The sequence below is a fragment of the Arabidopsis thaliana genome, chromosome 2 (genome assembly GCF_000001735.4).
Source record: "Arabidopsis thaliana chromosome 2, partial sequence".
NCBI lineage: Eukaryota > Viridiplantae > Streptophyta > Magnoliopsida > Brassicales > Brassicaceae > Arabidopsis > Arabidopsis thaliana.
Genome location: NC_003071.7, coordinates 9,570,440 through 9,589,367, shown reverse-complemented (window position 1 = coordinate 9,589,367; position 18,928 = coordinate 9,570,440). Strand labels below are relative to the sequence as shown.

The following is an 18,928-nucleotide window of genomic DNA, read 5'->3' as shown; positions in this document are numbered from 1 at the left end:
GCATAGTTTTATAGGATTGTTGCAGAACTAGTGTGTCTATTTTCATGAAAGCTTGTTCACTGATAATCAAGCATAACTGTTGCAGAATGACATAATTTATTTCTCATCTGATAATGGCTCTTAGTACAGTCCTGTAGTATATATAGTCTCATAAGGTTAGTGGAGAATTATTGCTTATTTTTGTACCATTATGAAAATACAATAAATCACAAACTCTATTTCTTGTAATGGTTCTGAACATACAATTTTGATGAAGAAAAAGAAAATGTAAAAAGCCTGAAGACATTCCTCTTGTTTCACCAGTTACAAACTGTGAACAATCTACAAAACTCATAAAGCATATAACCAACACACAAAAACTATTGTTTCAATCTCGCAAACCGAAAGAAAAGAGAGGTTAACCTCCCAGGGAAAATACAGGTAAAAGAAAGACACGAATGAATCAAATCCTCCATGAATCTGATAAATTACAGTATATGAACCAGTTAACTCTCTGGATAGTATGTAGTATATAATATGCAAATGTTACCTATGTAGAAGTCTTCATCTTTCTATATAGTGAGGGATGCATGCAGGAGAATATGGATGGCTTTGCTCTCTTTTGTTTGGAGCCAAAGATGAATGACCTTAAGGGCACTCTTGAGCGGCTATCGGAATGCTGGAGATCAAGATCAGATTTGTTCTTTGAACCCGAAAGAGCAAACTCGTCGATCAGCTTTCCTAGAGTCTTATCAACCTCGAGTTGAAGCGTGGTAATGTGATCTAACCCGGCCTGTAACTCGTCTGCCACTTTGTTGTTCTCCTGCTTCATGTTCAACACCTCACCTTGGAATTTAGCAGCTTGATAGCTCGTGAATCTGAAATCATCGTCTTCAGCACTTGACTTGAGGGCTTTTGTTATCTCATCCTGTATGTTACACAAGGACTCGAATCTGGATTTCAGTTCCTCTTTCAAGGCAGCACCTTTCTCCAGCCAGAGCCCCAGGTCTGTGTTTATTTCCCTTAAGTGTACATACAGTGGTCGAACATCTGATCTCAGGGCATATTTGGCTGTGCTGCTTCCATCTTGCTTTCTTCTCTGCTCGAGCTTTGATATCTCGGCTTGTAGATCTTCGATTGAAGTGTCGTAGCTCTGTATCTGTCCAAATGCTGTGCTGAACCTTAACCAGAAATCCAAATTCTCTTCTAGAAGCTCATCAATATTCAGCCTGAACTGCTCCTCAACCAGGGACATGTTCTGGTTTTCTGCAGCCATGAATCCGATGGAGTAGTCGTCGTTTGACAATTGGTTTTCCATCAAGTCATTACTGTCTCCTAGACCCTTCTGCAAGAGGCTCATTTTCTCTCTTAGTAGCTTGATCTCATCATCTTTTGTCGCATTCTCTGTCTTCATCTTTGTCTTGGTTTCATCCAAAGTTTTCTTCATATCCTTGAAGTTCCTGAGAATAGTTGTGTACTCTGTAAGCAAATGCTTTTCCCTGTTCTCCATTCCCTTCATGAACATCTCTTTCCAATCTGGTTCACCTTCTTTCTCCTTTTGATCCTCTTGTTGTTCACCATTGAAACTGATATCAGACTCCTTCTCTGAAACATTACTCGGCACAGAATCTATCTTATCAGATTCACCTTGCTTCTCCAAAACAGAATCAAGAACAGAATCTGTCTGATCAGATGCAGCTTGGTTCTCTAAAACATTATCAAGAACAGAATCTGTCTTATCAGATGCATCTTGCTTCTCTAAATCAGAATCTACTTTTTCAGTAGATTCCAACACAGTGTCTGGATTTGTACTTGGGATGGTACTATCTTCTGCTATTGTCGCATTGCGGGTCTGCTCGAATTTTACACTCTTCACAGGTGCTTCTTTCTTCTCCTCACCCGTTTCCTTTTGATGTTCCTTTATCTCTTCACTGATATCTAAAGTCCTCTTCTCACCTTCCAGATCTTTCTGCGGTTCTATACTAATCGCCAAGTTATCAGACTCGCTCTCTGGCTTCACCTCATGCAGGTTCCCACCAGAGAGGTTATCAAGATTATGACAAGCGTCATCAAAATGTGTCTGCAGATTGCTACTCTTGTCCAAAACATTTCTGTCCAAATCCTGCAATGCCTTGAGTTTCTCTTCCATTTCCTTCAGCTTGTTCCTCAGATCACTCTTGTCGTCTGCTAACAACGCCTTATCTGTTTCAAGAGTACTGATCTGCGTCTGAAGACCGTTGGTCTCGTTTCTTAGTCTCTGTATCAAAGCAGTCTGCGAGGAAACCGCACTCTCCAAGCTAATCACTTTGTTCACAAGCTCATCGACTTTCTCAGCCATATCTGTCCCATTGAGCGATGAATTCGCACCAGACTCAAAATGTTCTCTAATCTTCTCCTTAACAGATTCCAACTCTTTCTTCTTCCTAGACATCTCTTTGATCTCATGATCCAACTCTGCTGTTCTTCTAACTTCATCACCATCGTCTTTCGCAAAGACACTTTCATCACCTAGAAACTGGCTTGCCATAGATCTTAGCTTCTCTTTAGACTCTTTAATCTTCACATGCTCTTCTCTAGCTTCTTCATAAGACTTCTCTTGCTTCTCCTGCAACTCCACTAGCTTCTCCTGACAAGACTTTATCGCAGTCTCGGTCATCAATCTCCGAGCTTCCTCGTCTTCAATCGCAACACTCTCACCAAACTCATCCTGCAAACCACAGATCCTCTCTTGTTTCTCCTTAATACCTTTTTCAAACTCCCAATACTTAGACAAACCTATCTCATAAGAACTCTTCACAAACTCCTTCTCCGTCTGCAACGCCAAAATCTCTTTCTGCAACTTATCAATCTCCCCCATCGCCTCAGGCTTACTCAAACCCGAGCTCTTAACAACAACATTCGTAGAACCACCCGTGTACTTCATAGATTTCCTCGGCTGAAGCTTCTTCGTAGCCACTCTAACCGCACTCTTCAAATCCTTAACAGGCAGTTTGGGAACATTAGGGACATTAGCACCAGAAATATTCGATCTTTTAGCAAATTTAGACATATCAATATCATCATCCATGGCAAAGTTTGGAACTTGATCAGGAAAAACAGAGGCGATCGTCGTGTTAGCATTTTGAAGCTCTGTAGAAATATGATCATAACGTTCAGCTAAAGCTCTATAAGCTCTGTAAGATTCTTCAACGAAGCTAATGAGTTCTGGTCTCTTCTTATAATACATCTCTGCACGCTTCGCAAACGAATCTCCATCTTCTTGTAATAGCTTCAACACATATTGAACCTTCTCTTCAATATCTACAAATTCATATCCAAAACAAAAAATAGATCAAACCTCAAAGATCTCAACTTTTTAGAAACAAACACCTATATAAAGAGACATGGATTCAAAAGGAGAGACCTTGAAGGTTTTGTTCGAGCCATTTAGATTGTTTGGTTCGAATATGACTCGCCCACCACCATGAATACGCATTACTCGCAGCTCGTTGCAGCATCGTCGTAAAGTTTTCGTTTTTTCAACTCTTTTTGATCGTATTCATTCAAATTCCCAGAAAGATTGTAACTTTGATATGTGTGTGAACCAACAATCTCTCTCTGTAGAGTCTAGATCTTAATAAGAAAAGAAAAAGAAAGAGAAAAGTTTCGGTTTTTAGAGAGACCCACAAGGAAACTTAAAGGTCTTTTTTGGTTGTAAATCAAAATCAGAATTGAGGAAAGAACGTGCAACAATTGAATCTCTTTTTTTTTTCTTTCTTTCTTAGAGAAGAGCGATCATGGGTGGGAGCAAACTTCGCTCTTCTTTCTCTCTCTCTACCTTAATAGTATTTTGGTAAAAATATTTTAAAGACTATTAAAAAAAAAATTGTTACAAAATTTTCAATATTTGATTTATATGTACGAATGGTGTTTACACGAATGTTATAGTGCCAGCGTCGTGGTAGGAGAAGTCGGAAGGATTCTCTTCCGATGATTCTTATGAATCATCAAACGTTACAGAACATGTCAGAAATGTATGATTTTATTAAATTAAACTAGATTTTAACCCGCGGTATACCGCGGAGACAATTCATTTTTTAAAATTAATATATATAAAATTTTGTAAATTATTTTATAGTTTACTATTGTTACTAAGTAACGTCCTGCCAAACCCGTCCTTCCAAACCCGTCCACAAAAAAAAACTATTTATTTTATTAATATTGATCTTATTTATAATATGTTTATGAATCATTGTCAAAATATTTTAGTCGTTGCGGGACGTTGAACCCACACATTTTTCGCCAATTGGTTAATATATATGTTCATTCTTAAAATTTCGAATCACAAAATATGACGAAATTTTTTTTGAGATTTTTTTAATTTTATATATTATATAATAATGTTAATTAGTTTTGATAGATTAAACTTTTTATAAATTCAAATATTAATAATGTTTTATGAAGTTTAAATATATAAATAATAATATTTAAAAAATTAATATTTTTTGCCTTTTAGGTAATGATATAATAACTCTAAAAGCAAAAATTTAGAAGATTTAAATCTTTAAATAAATATTTTCATGTCTAAATAATTAATGTGAAGTTTATGCTAATTTTAAGGGATTGATGTGAAGTTTGTTTGGATTAAATTTGATTGATAATGTGATTGACAATTTAAATTAAAAATTTAATGTAAAATTAATTATTTTGGAAAAAAAATTTAATGTTAATGGCATTGAGTTGTAAATAAATCTAACTCTAAGATTTATTTGCTAAAATAGCTGCAAAAATGTATATATAGATTAATCTGACAAAGAATTTTAGTGGATAAAGGAATGTGAAAATGTCGTTTTGTTTAATAAAAAAGTTGTAAAGATGTTGAAGCAAGCAAAGAATTTAATCATTAAGTAATTGAATCTTAAAGAACTTTTTTCCCCTTTGTGACGGTTTAAACATAAAACCGGACACGTTTTGATGAACCGGTCAAAGGTCGGTGTGTAACGATCCGACCAGAACCTTCTTTCTTGTGCAAAGTATCTCTAAAACGTCAAACCTCATTATATAGAGGCCCATTTACTGAATTTTGAGAAAATCTGAAACTTTTTTAGATTTTGGACGTTGTGTAACGAATGATGAATTAGAAGCAAAGTTTCAAACCATATTCATATTTCTTGTTGCTAACATAATGAATCGTATGAATATGGTTTGAAACTTTGCTTCTAATTTATTATCATAGAACTCAGTCTCATCCAACCGCACAGCTCCAACTAAACTACAAATGTGTTTCTCAAACAAGACACATTGCAAGTGTCACACACACAAGTAAGATCATCAATTCACCAGAATCATCACCAATGAAGACACTTGAAATCTCTGGTCTGAGAAAACTTGTAAAACTTTGCAACAAATTCAACAAAACAACAAGATGAATTCGAATCACACTTTTGTTACACTAAAATTTCTAATGAGACTGAGTCCTATGATGATTATTAGTTATTTGAGGCATCACTAAAATATATTTTTGATCCCTAACCAAGAGTATATCGATAATCAAAATTCTACAATATTTTATATTCTAACTTTCCATAACGAGAAAGTTTATCGGTGACAAGCGTTACTAACCAGAAATGCAGTGAAGAGAGATCATACATAGTGAAAATCATAAAAATGAAAGCCTCTTCCATAGGCAGAAACTTACACAAACATTTGAGAATTCACTACTTAGACATTGTCTCTTGTTACTACCGAGTTAAAAAGATTTACATTACTCTCCTCACTCCATCAACTTCTTTGAATTGTTCCATCTCTAACCACCATACGGTAAGCTGCACAACACCATACATTAAATCAATAACTTATTTTTTAGAGTGATTTTGTAGATGATTAGATTTGTGCCAGAATTTTCAAAAAACAAACCATAAATAAGTGGTGTTTTTTATGACAGGTAATTTTAACAAATAGCATGATATCATGTAAAATATACAAAATAACATGTTATTTGTTAGAATTACAAATATACAACAAATAAACCAAATTTATTTACGATTCTGTGTCATCCATATCTTGCAATGCCAATAAATATGGACAACATACATGTATATGGTCGTTTAAAGTATATATTTTTATATTCTTTGTCTCAATTTAAAAACAAAAAAAAAATCATGTAAAGCTATCAACTCAAAAGAATGTAAAAAGAAAGGGTGATTAATTGGTTACCCGAGCCTAAGGGAAGTGTCGGAGCTCTCGGAGTCAACAGGCGCTCCGGTAGAGTTTCCGGCGTTAGTAATAGACTCCGACGACTGTCCTTCCTCGTACACAGCAGCGTTCTCCGATTCAGCACCACCGTGTGCATGCACATTGTTACATATCTACACGTAACCAAAAAAAAATATTCCAAATTTAACATTAAACTGATAACAAACATACAAAATTCAAAATAATCAAGACTATATATATATCCACGTACTTGCATGCCAAGTCGCTCGTTCTCTTCCGTTAGTTGCGTTCCCTGCAAAAATCAAGACAAAACATATCATTAAGTTCTCTAGCTAAGTATTTGCATTTTGTGTTTTTAGTGGCACCATGTGTTTTGAATTTCTCTAGAGATCAACTAACTACGAATGAGCAAATCTTGACATGAAGCCTCGACCAAACTATATATCAAACAAGAATTAGATATATATTCGTTTATGGTTCCCTGTTTCAAAAAACAAAATGAAGATGAAAAAGAAAAAACGCACCAAATCCATGCATGCACACTCGTAGACCTCTAGGACCCTAGAGACTAACTAGCTACATGGTTACCTTTAGTTTTAAAGACATTTTTAAATCGCGCTATATCACTTGGTTTATTCATTTATCTCACAGTATGATCAAACATATGTGTTGTAGACAACTGGGGATTAAATTTAGGGGTGTGTACGTTAATGGTAGACAAAAGAAAGGGATTTGTTATCAACAGAGAGGGTAAGACACATACTTGCTGCCTCAACCGCTTGTTCTCATCCATCAATTGCATTCCCTGAACACCAAAAAAAAAGAGAAGAAGATGAAAATTTTGGATCTTGAAACTGCCAAAATTAATATTGAAATCATCAAGTAAAGAATAAACGTTATTTTGGTTAATTATTACCTTTTTCTGAAGTTCGCTGATCTCACTCATAATCTTGTCACTCTGCAAACACATCTCGTATTAGTAAATTGCATACTCGTAAGCTTAGAGAAACTTATACATGGTATCAAGTAATTTTCTTAACAACCTTTGTTTCAATCACACGCGTCAAACCAGTTTCAAGGGCCTTCTCTAGCTGCTGAAGCTCTTCAATGTCAAGTCCTTGAAGTTCCTCTCCTCTCATTTGCCTATATATGATCATGTAAACACACAGTTAGAAAATGATAGTGGTTGATCAAAAAAAAAATTAGTTAGAAAATGATAGTTAGTTCAAAAGTCATAGAATATACATATATAACGTACCTTAGTCGGTGGCTCTTGTCCGCAATTTCTTTACTCATTCGGGCGTGATCACTGTTCTCAACCAGCTAACAGAATAAAACATTGATTTAAGCTCTTAATCATATCCATAATGATCTAAAGCTCAACTCTCTACACAGGACTACTCTACATGACTACTACATGGATCGAGTCTAATTAATCATATGCAATAATATAAAGTTTTGTACCTATTAATACAAAGTTTTAAGAGATTCTTGGTCAATAAATACAACAATCTAAAACATATTGGTAATTCAACGGAGTAATACTCGATTTTGCAAGTTACAGAAATCGGGAAAGAAAATGTGTGGTCGTTTCGAGAATGTAGCTAACCTGTAACTCAAGAGATGGCTGATCAAGCTTCTCCAAGTTCTTTGACTGCAAGTTATGCCTCTCTAGGACTTCCTTCATGCTTCATAATATAAACACATTCCAATAAATAACTTATTATAAACAACTATACTGTTGATATTAACAATGTGCATATGTAAACACCGACAATATACCAAAATCTAAAATCAAAAGATGCAAACCAAATCCACAAAACACATTTAATCCCAAACATGTACATTATTTCATGTTAACACTATCGTTTTCAGTTACATATATACACAATTATCTGTGAAAGTGTGTATGTCCCCGAAGATAGGAACTGAGCTGATAACTAGTGGGTCAAAAATCCAAAATCGTATCTCTGTAATACGATAAGTCATTTTAGATCCCTAATATCAATAATATCTCTCTAAATGACTTTTCCCAACACTAATAAAGATTCCAACATATCTATACATATACATATATATATATATATTATTTTTAGATTACTTCTTCAAAGGGAAAGCTTTATACATCCACACATATAGATACTTCCTCATGTTATGGTACCCACATATTTCTATATAAATATGACATTGACGGCTTAAACATATCATACCACAATATCTATATACATAGATTTATACATGGTTGACACAAATACCTACTATAGAGCATGTATTTATATACTAATAATATACATATATGCATATCCAGATTTACATCTTTTTGAATATTACCGTAGTTAGATACCTTAATTTATCTAAATACAGAGTTTTACTATACACTTTATATATGTCATTTATGGTCATGATTAATGTTTCTAACAACTATTTTAATTATATAAATAGTTAGTGGTCCTATAAAGATTGATACAGTAAACTCCTATGTATCAGATATACATCTAAAAACTCTTTAAAGTTTTTTGTCTGGATCTAGACAAGATTCCTTCGATGAGTTATGAGAAATCTATAGAGAGGGAAGTTAGAGAGAGAAAGAAAGACCTGGAGCTACAGAACTCGAACAGTTTTCCGGTGGAAGAGAAGATGATGAGAGCGACATCGGCGTCGCAGAGAACGGAGAGTTCTTCAGCTTTCTTGAAAAGCCCTCTTCTTCGTTTCGAAAACGTCACTTGTCTCGCCGTTGCGTTGTCGATCTTCCTGATCTGAATCTTTTCTCTCGCCATCACAACGAACAAAAAAACCCTAGAAGCAAGAGAGAGAGCTTAGGTTTTGATTTTAATGGATCTTTCGAGAACGGGATTGATTTTGATGGATCAAGATTCAAGAATGAGAGATGATTAAAGAGAGAGTAAAGAGAAGAGATGGAGGAGGAGGAAGAAGAAGCCAGAGGAAATAAATTTTGTGAGAGAGAGAATTTTTGCTAAAAAGGGAGACTTTAAAGAAGAGAGAGAGAGTGACAAGACGACTGAAATGGAAAGTAAATCGTGTTCTTTTTGCTAAATTTAGAAGAATAAATATGATTTCAAGACAGTAAAAACCCTAGTTTTTGAAAGATTTGAAAGAAAGAACACACTCAGTCTTTTGTGAGAAGAATTAGATCTAGTCGATGAATCAACAAGGAAATTAGAGAGGATCAAAAGAAAAAAAACTCAAGAAGAAGAAGAAAACTAAAGGAGAAAAAAAGCTAAGGGAATATATTTAATTTTCCACCTCAAAGGTCGAGGAGAGAAGAAGACATGAGAAGGTTTTGATTGGTGAAGGATGAGATATTTTCAGGGAGAGGTTTATTAATTTTATAATACTATCAAGATGATGGGGTTTCTTAAATGATTATTTTTGGAAAGAAAACGATATATATTATATTTTTAGTTTTAGTTTTTTTTTTGGATATTGGTCTGTGTGTGGTGGTTATTGGATATGGTGAGGTAATAGGATTTATAAGTCTCCAATGAGATGAGAGAGAGAAGAGAAGTGTGTGTTTGGGTCAGTGGGGAATTTCTTTTTATAGGGAAGCATAAAATGAGTTGTCTCACTTTGTTCACTTATACTCCTTGTAACTAATTGGTTGGTATTTACTGCAAAAACTAACTAGAAGACCTGAAGAACATCAAGGGCTACAACGTATTTTCATTTTTGTAAATCTACGTACTATATGGTAATGGTACCTCATAACAAAATTCAGAAAGAACAAAATAATATCAACTGTATATTATTTTTATTTATGTAAAAACATTTGGGAAGATGACATTTCAGAATTTTTCTGAGGACAATGTTTTGTTTTTACTGAAAGAAATAAGTTTGTGAGTTCGGCCTTGGTTTGTAAGAATCCAACTCGGAAATGACAAAATAATTTGTTAATTTCAAAGACATTAGTGCAATAATTTTTGAAAATTTAGTAGTCAATCATGTGGCATATAACTTGTCGAAAAATTGTGTCCTTAAAAAAAGAGGTTTGTAACCTAATGAACCATATCTACTCAGATACATGTAGTCCATTATACAATTACAATCTATGCACTAATTTGGAAAGTTTGTCATGCACAAATAAATTTTGTTCAATCCCAGTAACAATTACACACACAATGGGGGTATCAATCATCACTGAAGTATTTTTTTATAAAACCAATTGAATATGTAACTCAAAATAAAATTTAAATGAAATCACTTTCTTACGAGGTTATTTATCATTTAACATTTTAATACATAAGCTCAACATTACAAATCACATATACTTCACCAACGTCAACAACAGAACCAAACATATGATTTCAATCGCCACAATCATCATTCCATAGACTAAAAAGCAATTTACAAAACCGTGATTAAAGGTAAGAAAATAAAATTAAAGGGTTTTTAAAAATAAAATAATGTTTAAGCATACCTTCATACGAAGAAACAGTGAATAGAGGGACCCTCGAGGCACGAGCCAGAGTAAAATAAAAAGTGTCGACCACTAAAATTTTTCAAAGGGACCCAAAACCAGACCCGAAGCAGCCACAAGAAATCTGATTGGGACACGATCCATTGTCCGTACAGAATTTTATTTCTAAATTAAAGTTTTACCCAAATAAAGATACTCCACGCAACTACTACAAACCCATTCTTCTTCTCTTTATTACTCCAAGTTTGCAATAATCTACCCTTCAAGAATACATGTGGCTCGTATCACTCACCCCCTATTTGAGTATTATTTACTCTTCCGACGAAACTCTTGTGTTGTATTATTGCGAATTTATTATGATACTATATGAATTATGAAGTTGCAAACGGTAAAAAAGTCATATGGTTGATGTGATTAATACGGTGTTAAATATAATTATGGTTTGCGTTAATTTACTGTAAACTCTTTTCTTTTCTTCTTTAACTCTTTTCTATCTAATTGGGTAATCAAGCAAATATAGTTGAATTATAATTTGAAATTTTTGTTGACAACAAAATATTAATATGGTTTGCGTTTGTGTTCTACGAGTAATGGAATTATGGAAGTTTTTAAAACAAAAATGTAGTATTTTTTGAAAATTTTGATGACGTATATTAGAAAACACTAGAAAACAAAACCTTCTAGTGGTTAAAGTTGCTAGGAGAATAACTATAAGAGAGGTGGCCTGATCGATATTACTTATTTCGGCATAATACATATTCCTTTCTAACGTATTTTAAACAAAGAAAATCGTTGAGTTTTTTTCAGCTTGGTTTGGTTTCGAAAAAAAAAAAGTTTGTTCACTCACAAAATTATTATCAAGTAATGTTTATTCATATTTGTCATGGTTTGGTAAAAGTAGATTAAATTTGGTAGAACATCCATCAATTGGCGTTTGGAACCGCATGAATCATTTATATTTGAAATTGAATAGTGTTTAGAGGCGCACGTGACACAACTGGTGAGGTCTTTGAGTTTTGATTGGTCAAAGTGTCAGAGTTTTTATGAGTAGACGACTCGTGACCTTTCCCTTAACAGTTCCAAGCCTCTCTAATGAAACATTGCACCTAACCTTTTAGCCATTTTAGGCTTCTTTCTTTCTACACAGTCCCTACACTACACACTCTCTCTGACACATCAAGGAAACTACAGTCACCGTTATCATAAAGCGGAGTCCCTAATGGGCTTTTTATTATTATTGGGCTTTTATTAGGCCCAAATTTTCCTTACGAGTAAAATAAGTATTATTTTGGTTCAGTTTCTCGCCGGATCCTGAAAATGACGACGGCGGCGATGACTTGTACGAGACTGACGATATTTACGGTGGCCGGAATATTACTTCAGATTATTGGCCTCTCCATTTTCGTATTCGGTTTCTTCCCCGTCAAGCCGACTCTCTCCGGCGTCAGGTACTACTAAATCAATAACATTTGAAGTCGAAGAAGAAGAATCTACGCTCTATTGATTTGTTTATTTGAAATGGCAGTGGCTCGGAGAGCTATCGAGATCCATTCTGTGATTCTTCTCTGATTTCGAACGAATCGGAGCTTCATCATCCAGAGAAACTGAGATTGCTGTACCAGGTATTTGTCTCTTTTGTGAATCCAAAAACAAATGTGTAAAGTTCCCTTTTGAGTTTGATAGTGGTGAATTTGTAGGAGTTATCTGGAATCTCTTCCAAATATGATCGACTGATTTTAATGGTATGTTGCACTTTGTTAAAATTTTGATTTTGATCTTTGTGAGAGAGTGTTTTTGAGGATGTTAAAGCGATGCTAGTTTAGGTTATTGATGGGCTACCTGCGGAGTTCGTTCTTGGGAAAGATGGTAAACCTCCAGAGAAGGTTTTGAAAGAGTCTATGCCTTATACTCAGTCACTGTTAGCTAATGGAGATGCTATTGGTTACCATGCTAAAGCAGCTCCTCCAACTGTTACCATGCCGAGGTTAAAGGTGTGTGTATAGTTGTGATTAAGTGGATGATCACAGTCTAAATGAATTTATTTGCTTGCTTAGTTGATAGAATTCATTGTTTTTTTCAGGCAATGGTTTCTGGGGCAATTGGTGGTTTCTTGGATGTTGCTTTTAATTTTAACACACAAGCTCTCTTAGATGATAATATTCTTGGTAACTATTAGTTTTCAACAATGAGAAATTTTTCATGCTTGCAAACATTGAAAGAAAAGCTATGTGACATTGGTCCAAATTTACCAGGTCAGTTTTTCAGGATTGGTTGGAAAATGGTGATGCTCGGTGATGAGACGTGGCTCAAGTTATTTCCAGGGCTATTTATGAGACATGACGGTGTTAGCAGTTTCTTTGTGAGTTAATGTGATGTTTGGTTTTGTTGATTGCTTTTCTTATCGACATCATGGTCATCTGAACAAAAAATGTTTTTTTGGACAGGTCAAAGATACAGTACAGGTAGACAGAAATGTTTCTCGACACTTGCCCGATGAGCTAAACAGTGATGATTGGAATCTCTTGGTTAGTTTTTACTTTTTCTTTTATTCCCCAGTATTGGCGTCTGGTTCATTTAACGCCAATGGATTGTTCTCTGCCTTAAAATATATACTGACTTAAACAAAAATTCCTCTTGTATATCAATTGAGCTTTTCTGTGCTTTATTCTTACTAGATCTACCCCTTATCAGATCCTTCATTACCTTGGTTTAGATCACGTTGGACATACTGGCGGCCGTAACAGGTCTTTGTTAGTTTCATAACTCATTTGTGAGTAGAAAGGTTACTAGTTGCATGGCTTATTCATCTTATTATTTGTTTCTCTATACTAGCCCCTTGATGCCTGCAAAACTTAAAGAAATGGATGATATAGTTAGAACAATGCATTTAAGAGCCATGATGGATCGCAGCCATGATCAAGGACAGACTCTTCTGGTCAGTGACTTTTCGTATTTGAAGGTCCATTTGACTTTCATATGTCAAGAGTCAATCTTATTTTTGTTACATATACAGATAATAGTCAGTGATCATGGCATGACTGAGAATGGAAATCACGGAGGGTCGTCATATGAAGAAACTGACTCCTTAATGCTCTTTATTGGCTTGAATAGCAATATTTCTGACTATGCTTCAGCTACCAATAATGTAGCTTTCCAGGTAGAACAGTCACTGCAACTTTTGTGATATAATTCATCTTTTTTCCTGTCCATAGAACATCTACCTCTTTTTGAAAAACTGTTGATGATAATGAGTTATGCATGATATGAAACCAACAAATTTCTTCTGATGTAGGTAGATTTGGCGCCAACTTTAGCTCTTCTATTTGGTGTGCCGATCCCAAAGAACAATGTTGGAGTCCTTGTCCCAGGAACACTCTGTTCTTTAAGAGGTTACCACTTTTGACTTCTTGCATTTTCAGTTTTGAATCTGTGGGGACGCATTTGACTGTTTTTTCTTCACTCTGTCTGATCATTTCAGATTTTGAGCAACTACGGGCACTAGAACTGAATTCATGGCAGTTACTCAGACTTATGCTAGCACAGATACAAAGTTCTTCGTTTCCACGCGTCTCCTGCAATTGCTTCCTTGATGGAACTTGTGAGGGTCTTGATTTGGATATTAGTGAGTGTTCTGGGGATAAAGAGAAACAACTTATTTGCTTGTTTAGGAATGCTGCTGCCCTCCATGGCATTTGGAAGTCCAAGAAATCAACAGAGTGCGTGATTTTTATGAGATTTTCTCTTATGGTGCTCCTCTTGACTTTGAACTCCTTATATTTAACTCCACGGATGGCTTTTATTTTAATAGGTCGTCTAGTACCATGGAAGATTTCAGCAGAGCTTTAGATGCATATAACACCTTCTTGAAAACTGCAAGTGAGTGGTTAGCAAGCAAAACCACGGAGGTATGTTTTGACATCTTTTCTTAGAGTTCTATGAAGTTCTTTTCGGAAAATAACAATTGTCAGTCGTCACTAGTTTCCAAATCTAGTAAAAAATTTATAGTATTCCTAACAAACTCTTCTATGTTTGCAGAAACCTGTTCTCTTACTCGGTCTTGGAGTGAGTGCCATGCTTCTGTCATGCTTCATCTGTGGTACTGTCTTTCTGTCCTTATTCAAAGAGGTTTACCATGAGCCCAAGGATAGGGTCTGCAGTTTGAGTAATTTGTTGAATTTAGAAGAGGTGTTCATTTTTGCTCTTCTTTTGATACTTGTTATAAGCATGGGATCTAGTTCAATGGTGGAAGAAGAGCATTATATATGGCATTTCATGGTATCAACATTCCATCTTCTGTTACTCTTCAAGACAGCGAAGTCATTCAAAATTTCCAAGGGGATGAACATTCTCAGAGACTTTAAATTCGGTTCTATCTTCTCGCTTCTTATTTCTGGTAGACTACTGAGAGGTTGGCATCAAGGGGGCGTGAACTGGACTTACCTTCCTGATATTTCTAAGTGGCTAGTGCAAGGTGGCAGTGGTTATGTGAAATGGATTCAGCTAATCTCAATAATCCTAGTTATTGGTCTAGGACTATATACTCTCTTTCGAACAGGATCGAATAGAAAAGGTGTTCGCATCCTAGCATTTGGTTTCTCAACTTGTGGGTTCCTAGTCTTGCTGCATGTAGGGAGATATCAGGATGAACTGTCAACCGGTTTTGGAGCCACTGTCACAGTAAAAGTTATTTATTATCTTCTATCTATATCTTCCATTGGAGCTTCTTTGGTTTTGCCATGGTCTGCGCTAAACAAAGACAAGTCCTTTCTAGCTGAAGTAGGTGATTGCTTGTATTTGATTGGCTCTGCGTACATACTTTGCTGGTGTCTTCTACAGCAACTTCTCCAACAACCAATCAACTCGGGCCCCATACTTTTGCTGCTCCTCCAAATCTTAGCAATTTTATGTCTTTCTTCTAGTGATTTTCAAGTTAATGAATGGGTCGAGGTTAGTTTTTCTTTTTGTTCTTTGTCTGTGATTTATACCGCAAAAAGCTCAAGATTTAAGGTTTGGTGTTTCTCTTCTTGTTGTAGATTACTGCACTCTATTACATGGGAATGGCAGGTCACTTTGCTCTTGGAAACAGCAACACTTTAGCAACAATCGATGTTGCTGGTGCTTTTATCGTAAGTCCTGTGCTTCCTCTTTGTTTCTAATTCGCTTTCCGTATGTATACTCTTTACCCAAACACTGACACATTCACCAAAACCCTTTTTATTTAGGGAATCTCTAGTCATTCTACAATACTCTCTGGGATCTTGATGTTCATGATCACCTATGCATCTCCCATGCTGTTCCTTCTATCCCTCGTCATGTACATTGGTGCAAATCTTAGAAACCACTCAAACTCAACAATATCAACTCACCGGGAAACGAGTCTTGGACAAATTTTGAAGCTAAAGCTCGGGTTCCCTTGCCTTGTTCCGCTCTGCATCAACTCAATACTCTTGACCGCATATACTGTGGTCTTACTACTCATGAGAAATCACCTCTTTGTATGGAGCGTCTTCTCTCCCAAGTGAGTCTTTGATCCTGTCTGCTTTATTCGGTTTTTCAATCTGATTTTTCTGGTTTAGTTCGATTTGGATCAGTTTGGTTTTCGCTAAAAAAAAAAGAAAAGATTGTTGCTGATTGTGTTTGGTGTACAAATGGGAACAGGTACCTATATGTGTGTGCAACCACTCTGTGCACATACATCGGAGTTTGTATCGTCGCAGCTACTGTAACCTACACTTTCTATGTCACTACCTTCCTTAGAAGCAATCGCACAAGACACAACAACTCGTAGTTATGGTCTTTTTTATTATATAGGAGGGAGATAGAGACTAATAGAGATACTGTGATTCTGAAATTTAAAGTAGAAGATCATGGGATCCAGTTATTTAATTTCACGAGTCTGCTTAAAACAGTACTTTTTTTTAACTGTATATATCTACTTTTTAGTTAACAATTTATTATCTTGAATTTACAGTTATGAATTCAACACTGAACTACACTAACGTAGAACAATAAATTACCACACAAAAAAACATAATATGTAATTGCTTTACAAAACCAAACAAAAACTCTGCAAAACAATTGGTCTTCTTCTTTACTTCATTCTAGTTGTCGATAGTTTAGAAGACTCATTGGTCCTCACTCTCTATAACAAAATATTGGAATCGGTACGTGTCTTGGTGACGGAGCAGCATCCATTGTGACTGAACCACTAAACAGTTCTCGCTCTTGAATCTGCAGTGTCTTGATTGTGCTCGTAGCTTTAGCCGACTTCTCCTGAACCTTCGCTTTAGATTGCGATAGTTTCGAAGGTTTCAATAACGTTTCCTGAACATCAGCTTTAGACTGTGATGGTTTCGAAGATTTCAATAACGTCTCCTGAACATCAGCTTTAGATTGTGATGGTTTCGAAGGTTTCAATAACGTCTCCTGAACATCAGCTTTAGACTGTGATGGTTTCGAAGGTTTCAATAACGTTTCCTGAACATCAGCTTTAATTTGCGATGGTTTCGAAGGTTTAAAAGGAAACTTTTGTGGGTAACAAAAACGTTTCAAGACAAAGAGATGAACCTTTTGATGAACATGTAAAACAGAGTTACGAGAGAAGAAGTAAAAGCCAATTCCGTGTTTTGTAAGAAACGGAACGGCATGAACCTCTCTGACGAGGTAACGGTGTGTTAACATAATAATCGACATCTTCAAGAGAGATTTGATGATTGGTCGGAAAATGGTAGACTTATCTATTCTTCTACGAGTTACTGAGAGCTTGATCAAGTAATAATTGTGACTAATGAGAGGGTTCAAGGTTATTTATAGAAGTTGGGTTCTTTACTCGTAGAAAATAAAAGAAAATTGATACAAACAAAAGGAAACATGAGTCTGTCCGTTTGTGATATGTTTCCTTTTTATGATTTAGGACTGTCGGTCTCACTTATTTTGTTTTCCTTAATCTGTTTTACCTTAATCATGTTTTCCTTTACTAAGTTTGAAATTTTTTCAATTAAACTTGATTATTACAAGAAGTTTCTAACTAGTTTAAAGGACAAGTTAGGGTTTCTCGAGAGTAATTGAATTTAGGGTTCTTGAGAGTCAAAGTTAACAACCCTTTTTGTTTGTTGGGAGATCACCCTATTTATACCGTCGGGTCCTCGTCAAAAGTAATTCAGGTTTGAATTCATACCAAAAAAAGAAAATTTAGGTTTGAATGTTTTTTTTCATCAAACATTGTAAAATTATGAAAAAAGTATCAGATTAAAAAACAATTGGAAATAAGAAAACTCTTTACTTCTTGTTAGTCAAGTACTGTGAAGATTAGTGGATACAGATTATTTGCTAAAAACAAAGATAAATAGACAATAATTGCTCCACAAAACAAAATCTAATTGAGTAATTGGTCTTCTTCTTCTCATTCAAGTCGTGCTTAGCTTTGAAGACTCTTTGATCATCTTTACACCACAAAATATCGGAATCGGTACATGTCTTGGCGAAGGAGCAGCACACATTGTGACGGAACCATCAAAAAATTCTACTTCTTCACTCGGTGTTTGAATCGGTTTCTCATGAACCGTATCCGGTTTAGATTGAGATTTTCCGGTTTTAGACGGTTTAAAATAAGCTTTTTGTGGGTAAGAAGGTCGTTTCTTCAAGCCGGAGCGAGGAACCACTTTTTGACGTACATGTAAAAAGGAGTTACGACAAAAGTAATGGTAACCAAATCCTTGTTTTGTAAGAAACGGAACGGCAAAAAAGTCTTGGACGAAGTAACGGTGTACTAACATTATCGACAACTTCAAAGAGAGATTTGTGTTCTTCGATGGGTTCTTGTTCGTCTATTGCTTTCTTAGGAACGAGAGCTTAATCAATTGATAGTAAGAAATAATGAGAGGGTTAAAGGTTATTTATAGTCATTGAGTTCTTTACTAATTGGAATCCAAATCAAAAAAAAAAAAAAAAGAAGGAATTTTACTCCATTACAAATTAGGAAACATGTTTATGTAAGTTTGTGTTGTTTCTTTTTTTCTATGACTTACCGATATCTGCGTTATTGTTATTTCCTTAATCTATATTTATTAATTTTCAAAATATTATCGCTTAACAAAAAATATTAAAAGATTCTCGTCTTCTTCTCATTTCAAGTCTTCGTTAGCTACTTAGCTTCGTAGACTCTTTAATCTATTTTTTAAAAAAACAAACAATGTCGAGAGAAATATGAAATATGTATAATGTATTCCTTGTTTGTTAAAAAAAACACACACTCTTTAATCATCTATCTGACGCAAAAATTAGAAATATGTATTCTTTATTAATTTCAAAAAAAAATTA

General features: G+C 35.1%; 4 protein-coding genes across 7 annotated transcripts; 1 reads left to right on the top strand and 3 right to left on the bottom strand.

Annotated features, from left to right (window-relative positions):
- Position 1: 1 nt before the first annotated feature.
- Positions 2-3,819, bottom strand: NET2D (Kinase interacting (KIP1-like) family protein). The gene is made up of 2 exons (NM_127822.3): positions 3,383-3,819; positions 2-3,279 (listed from the first exon to the last, which is right to left on the bottom strand). Exons 1-2 carry the CDS (start codon positions 3,474-3,476, stop codon positions 530-532), a joined length of 2,844 nt encoding a protein of 947 aa, NP_179842.2. The 5' UTR covers positions 3,477-3,819; the 3' UTR covers positions 2-529.
- Positions 3,820-5,466: 1,647 nt separating this feature from the next.
- SVP (K-box region and MADS-box transcription factor family protein) lies at positions 5,467-9,721 on the bottom strand. Of its 3 annotated transcripts, NM_001335800.1 has the most exons (10): positions 9,439-9,526; positions 8,770-8,970; positions 7,784-7,862; positions 7,433-7,497; positions 7,218-7,317; positions 7,091-7,132; positions 6,938-6,979; positions 6,425-6,466; positions 6,175-6,326; positions 5,482-5,783 (listed from the first exon to the last, which is right to left on the bottom strand). In NM_001335800.1, the coding sequence occupies exons 2-10, from the start codon at positions 8,949-8,951 to the stop codon at positions 5,765-5,767; spliced, it is 723 nt and encodes a 240-aa protein (NP_001324584.1). In that variant the 5' UTR covers positions 8,952-8,970; positions 9,439-9,526; the 3' UTR covers positions 5,482-5,764. The 3 variants fall into 3 exon arrangements, with proteins under 3 accessions (NP_179840.2, NP_001324584.1, NP_001154528.1); NM_127820.4 differs by having other exon boundaries at positions 5,467-5,783; positions 8,770-9,721; NM_001161056.1 differs by having other exon boundaries at positions 8,785-9,494.
- Positions 9,722-11,751: 2,030 nt separating this feature from the next.
- AT2G22530 (Alkaline-phosphatase-like family protein) lies at positions 11,752-16,600 on the top strand. The gene is made up of 17 exons (NM_127819.6): positions 11,752-12,057; positions 12,135-12,231; positions 12,307-12,351; positions 12,433-12,600; positions 12,690-12,774; positions 12,862-12,968; positions 13,054-13,134; positions 13,301-13,353; positions 13,442-13,544; positions 13,623-13,766; positions 13,902-13,998; positions 14,088-14,325; positions 14,418-14,514; positions 14,645-15,556; positions 15,643-15,735; positions 15,832-16,127; positions 16,268-16,600. The coding sequence occupies exons 1-17, from the start codon at positions 11,927-11,929 to the stop codon at positions 16,395-16,397; spliced, it is 2,877 nt and encodes a 958-aa protein (NP_179839.5). The 5' UTR covers positions 11,752-11,926; the 3' UTR covers positions 16,398-16,600.
- On the bottom strand, positions 16,577-17,302 carry AT2G22520 (uncharacterized protein; the record flags this gene model as incomplete). 2 transcript variants are annotated; one of them, NM_001124891.1, is made up of 2 exons in its annotated part: positions 16,577-16,888; positions 16,991-17,302. In NM_001124891.1, 2 exons carry the CDS (start codon positions 17,300-17,302, stop codon positions 16,745-16,747), a joined length of 456 nt encoding a protein of 151 aa, NP_001118363.1. The 2 variants fall into 2 exon arrangements, with proteins under 2 accessions (NP_001118363.1, NP_179838.1); NM_127818.1 differs by having other exon boundaries at positions 16,745-17,302.
- Between the last annotated feature and the right edge of the window lie 1,626 nt (positions 17,303-18,928).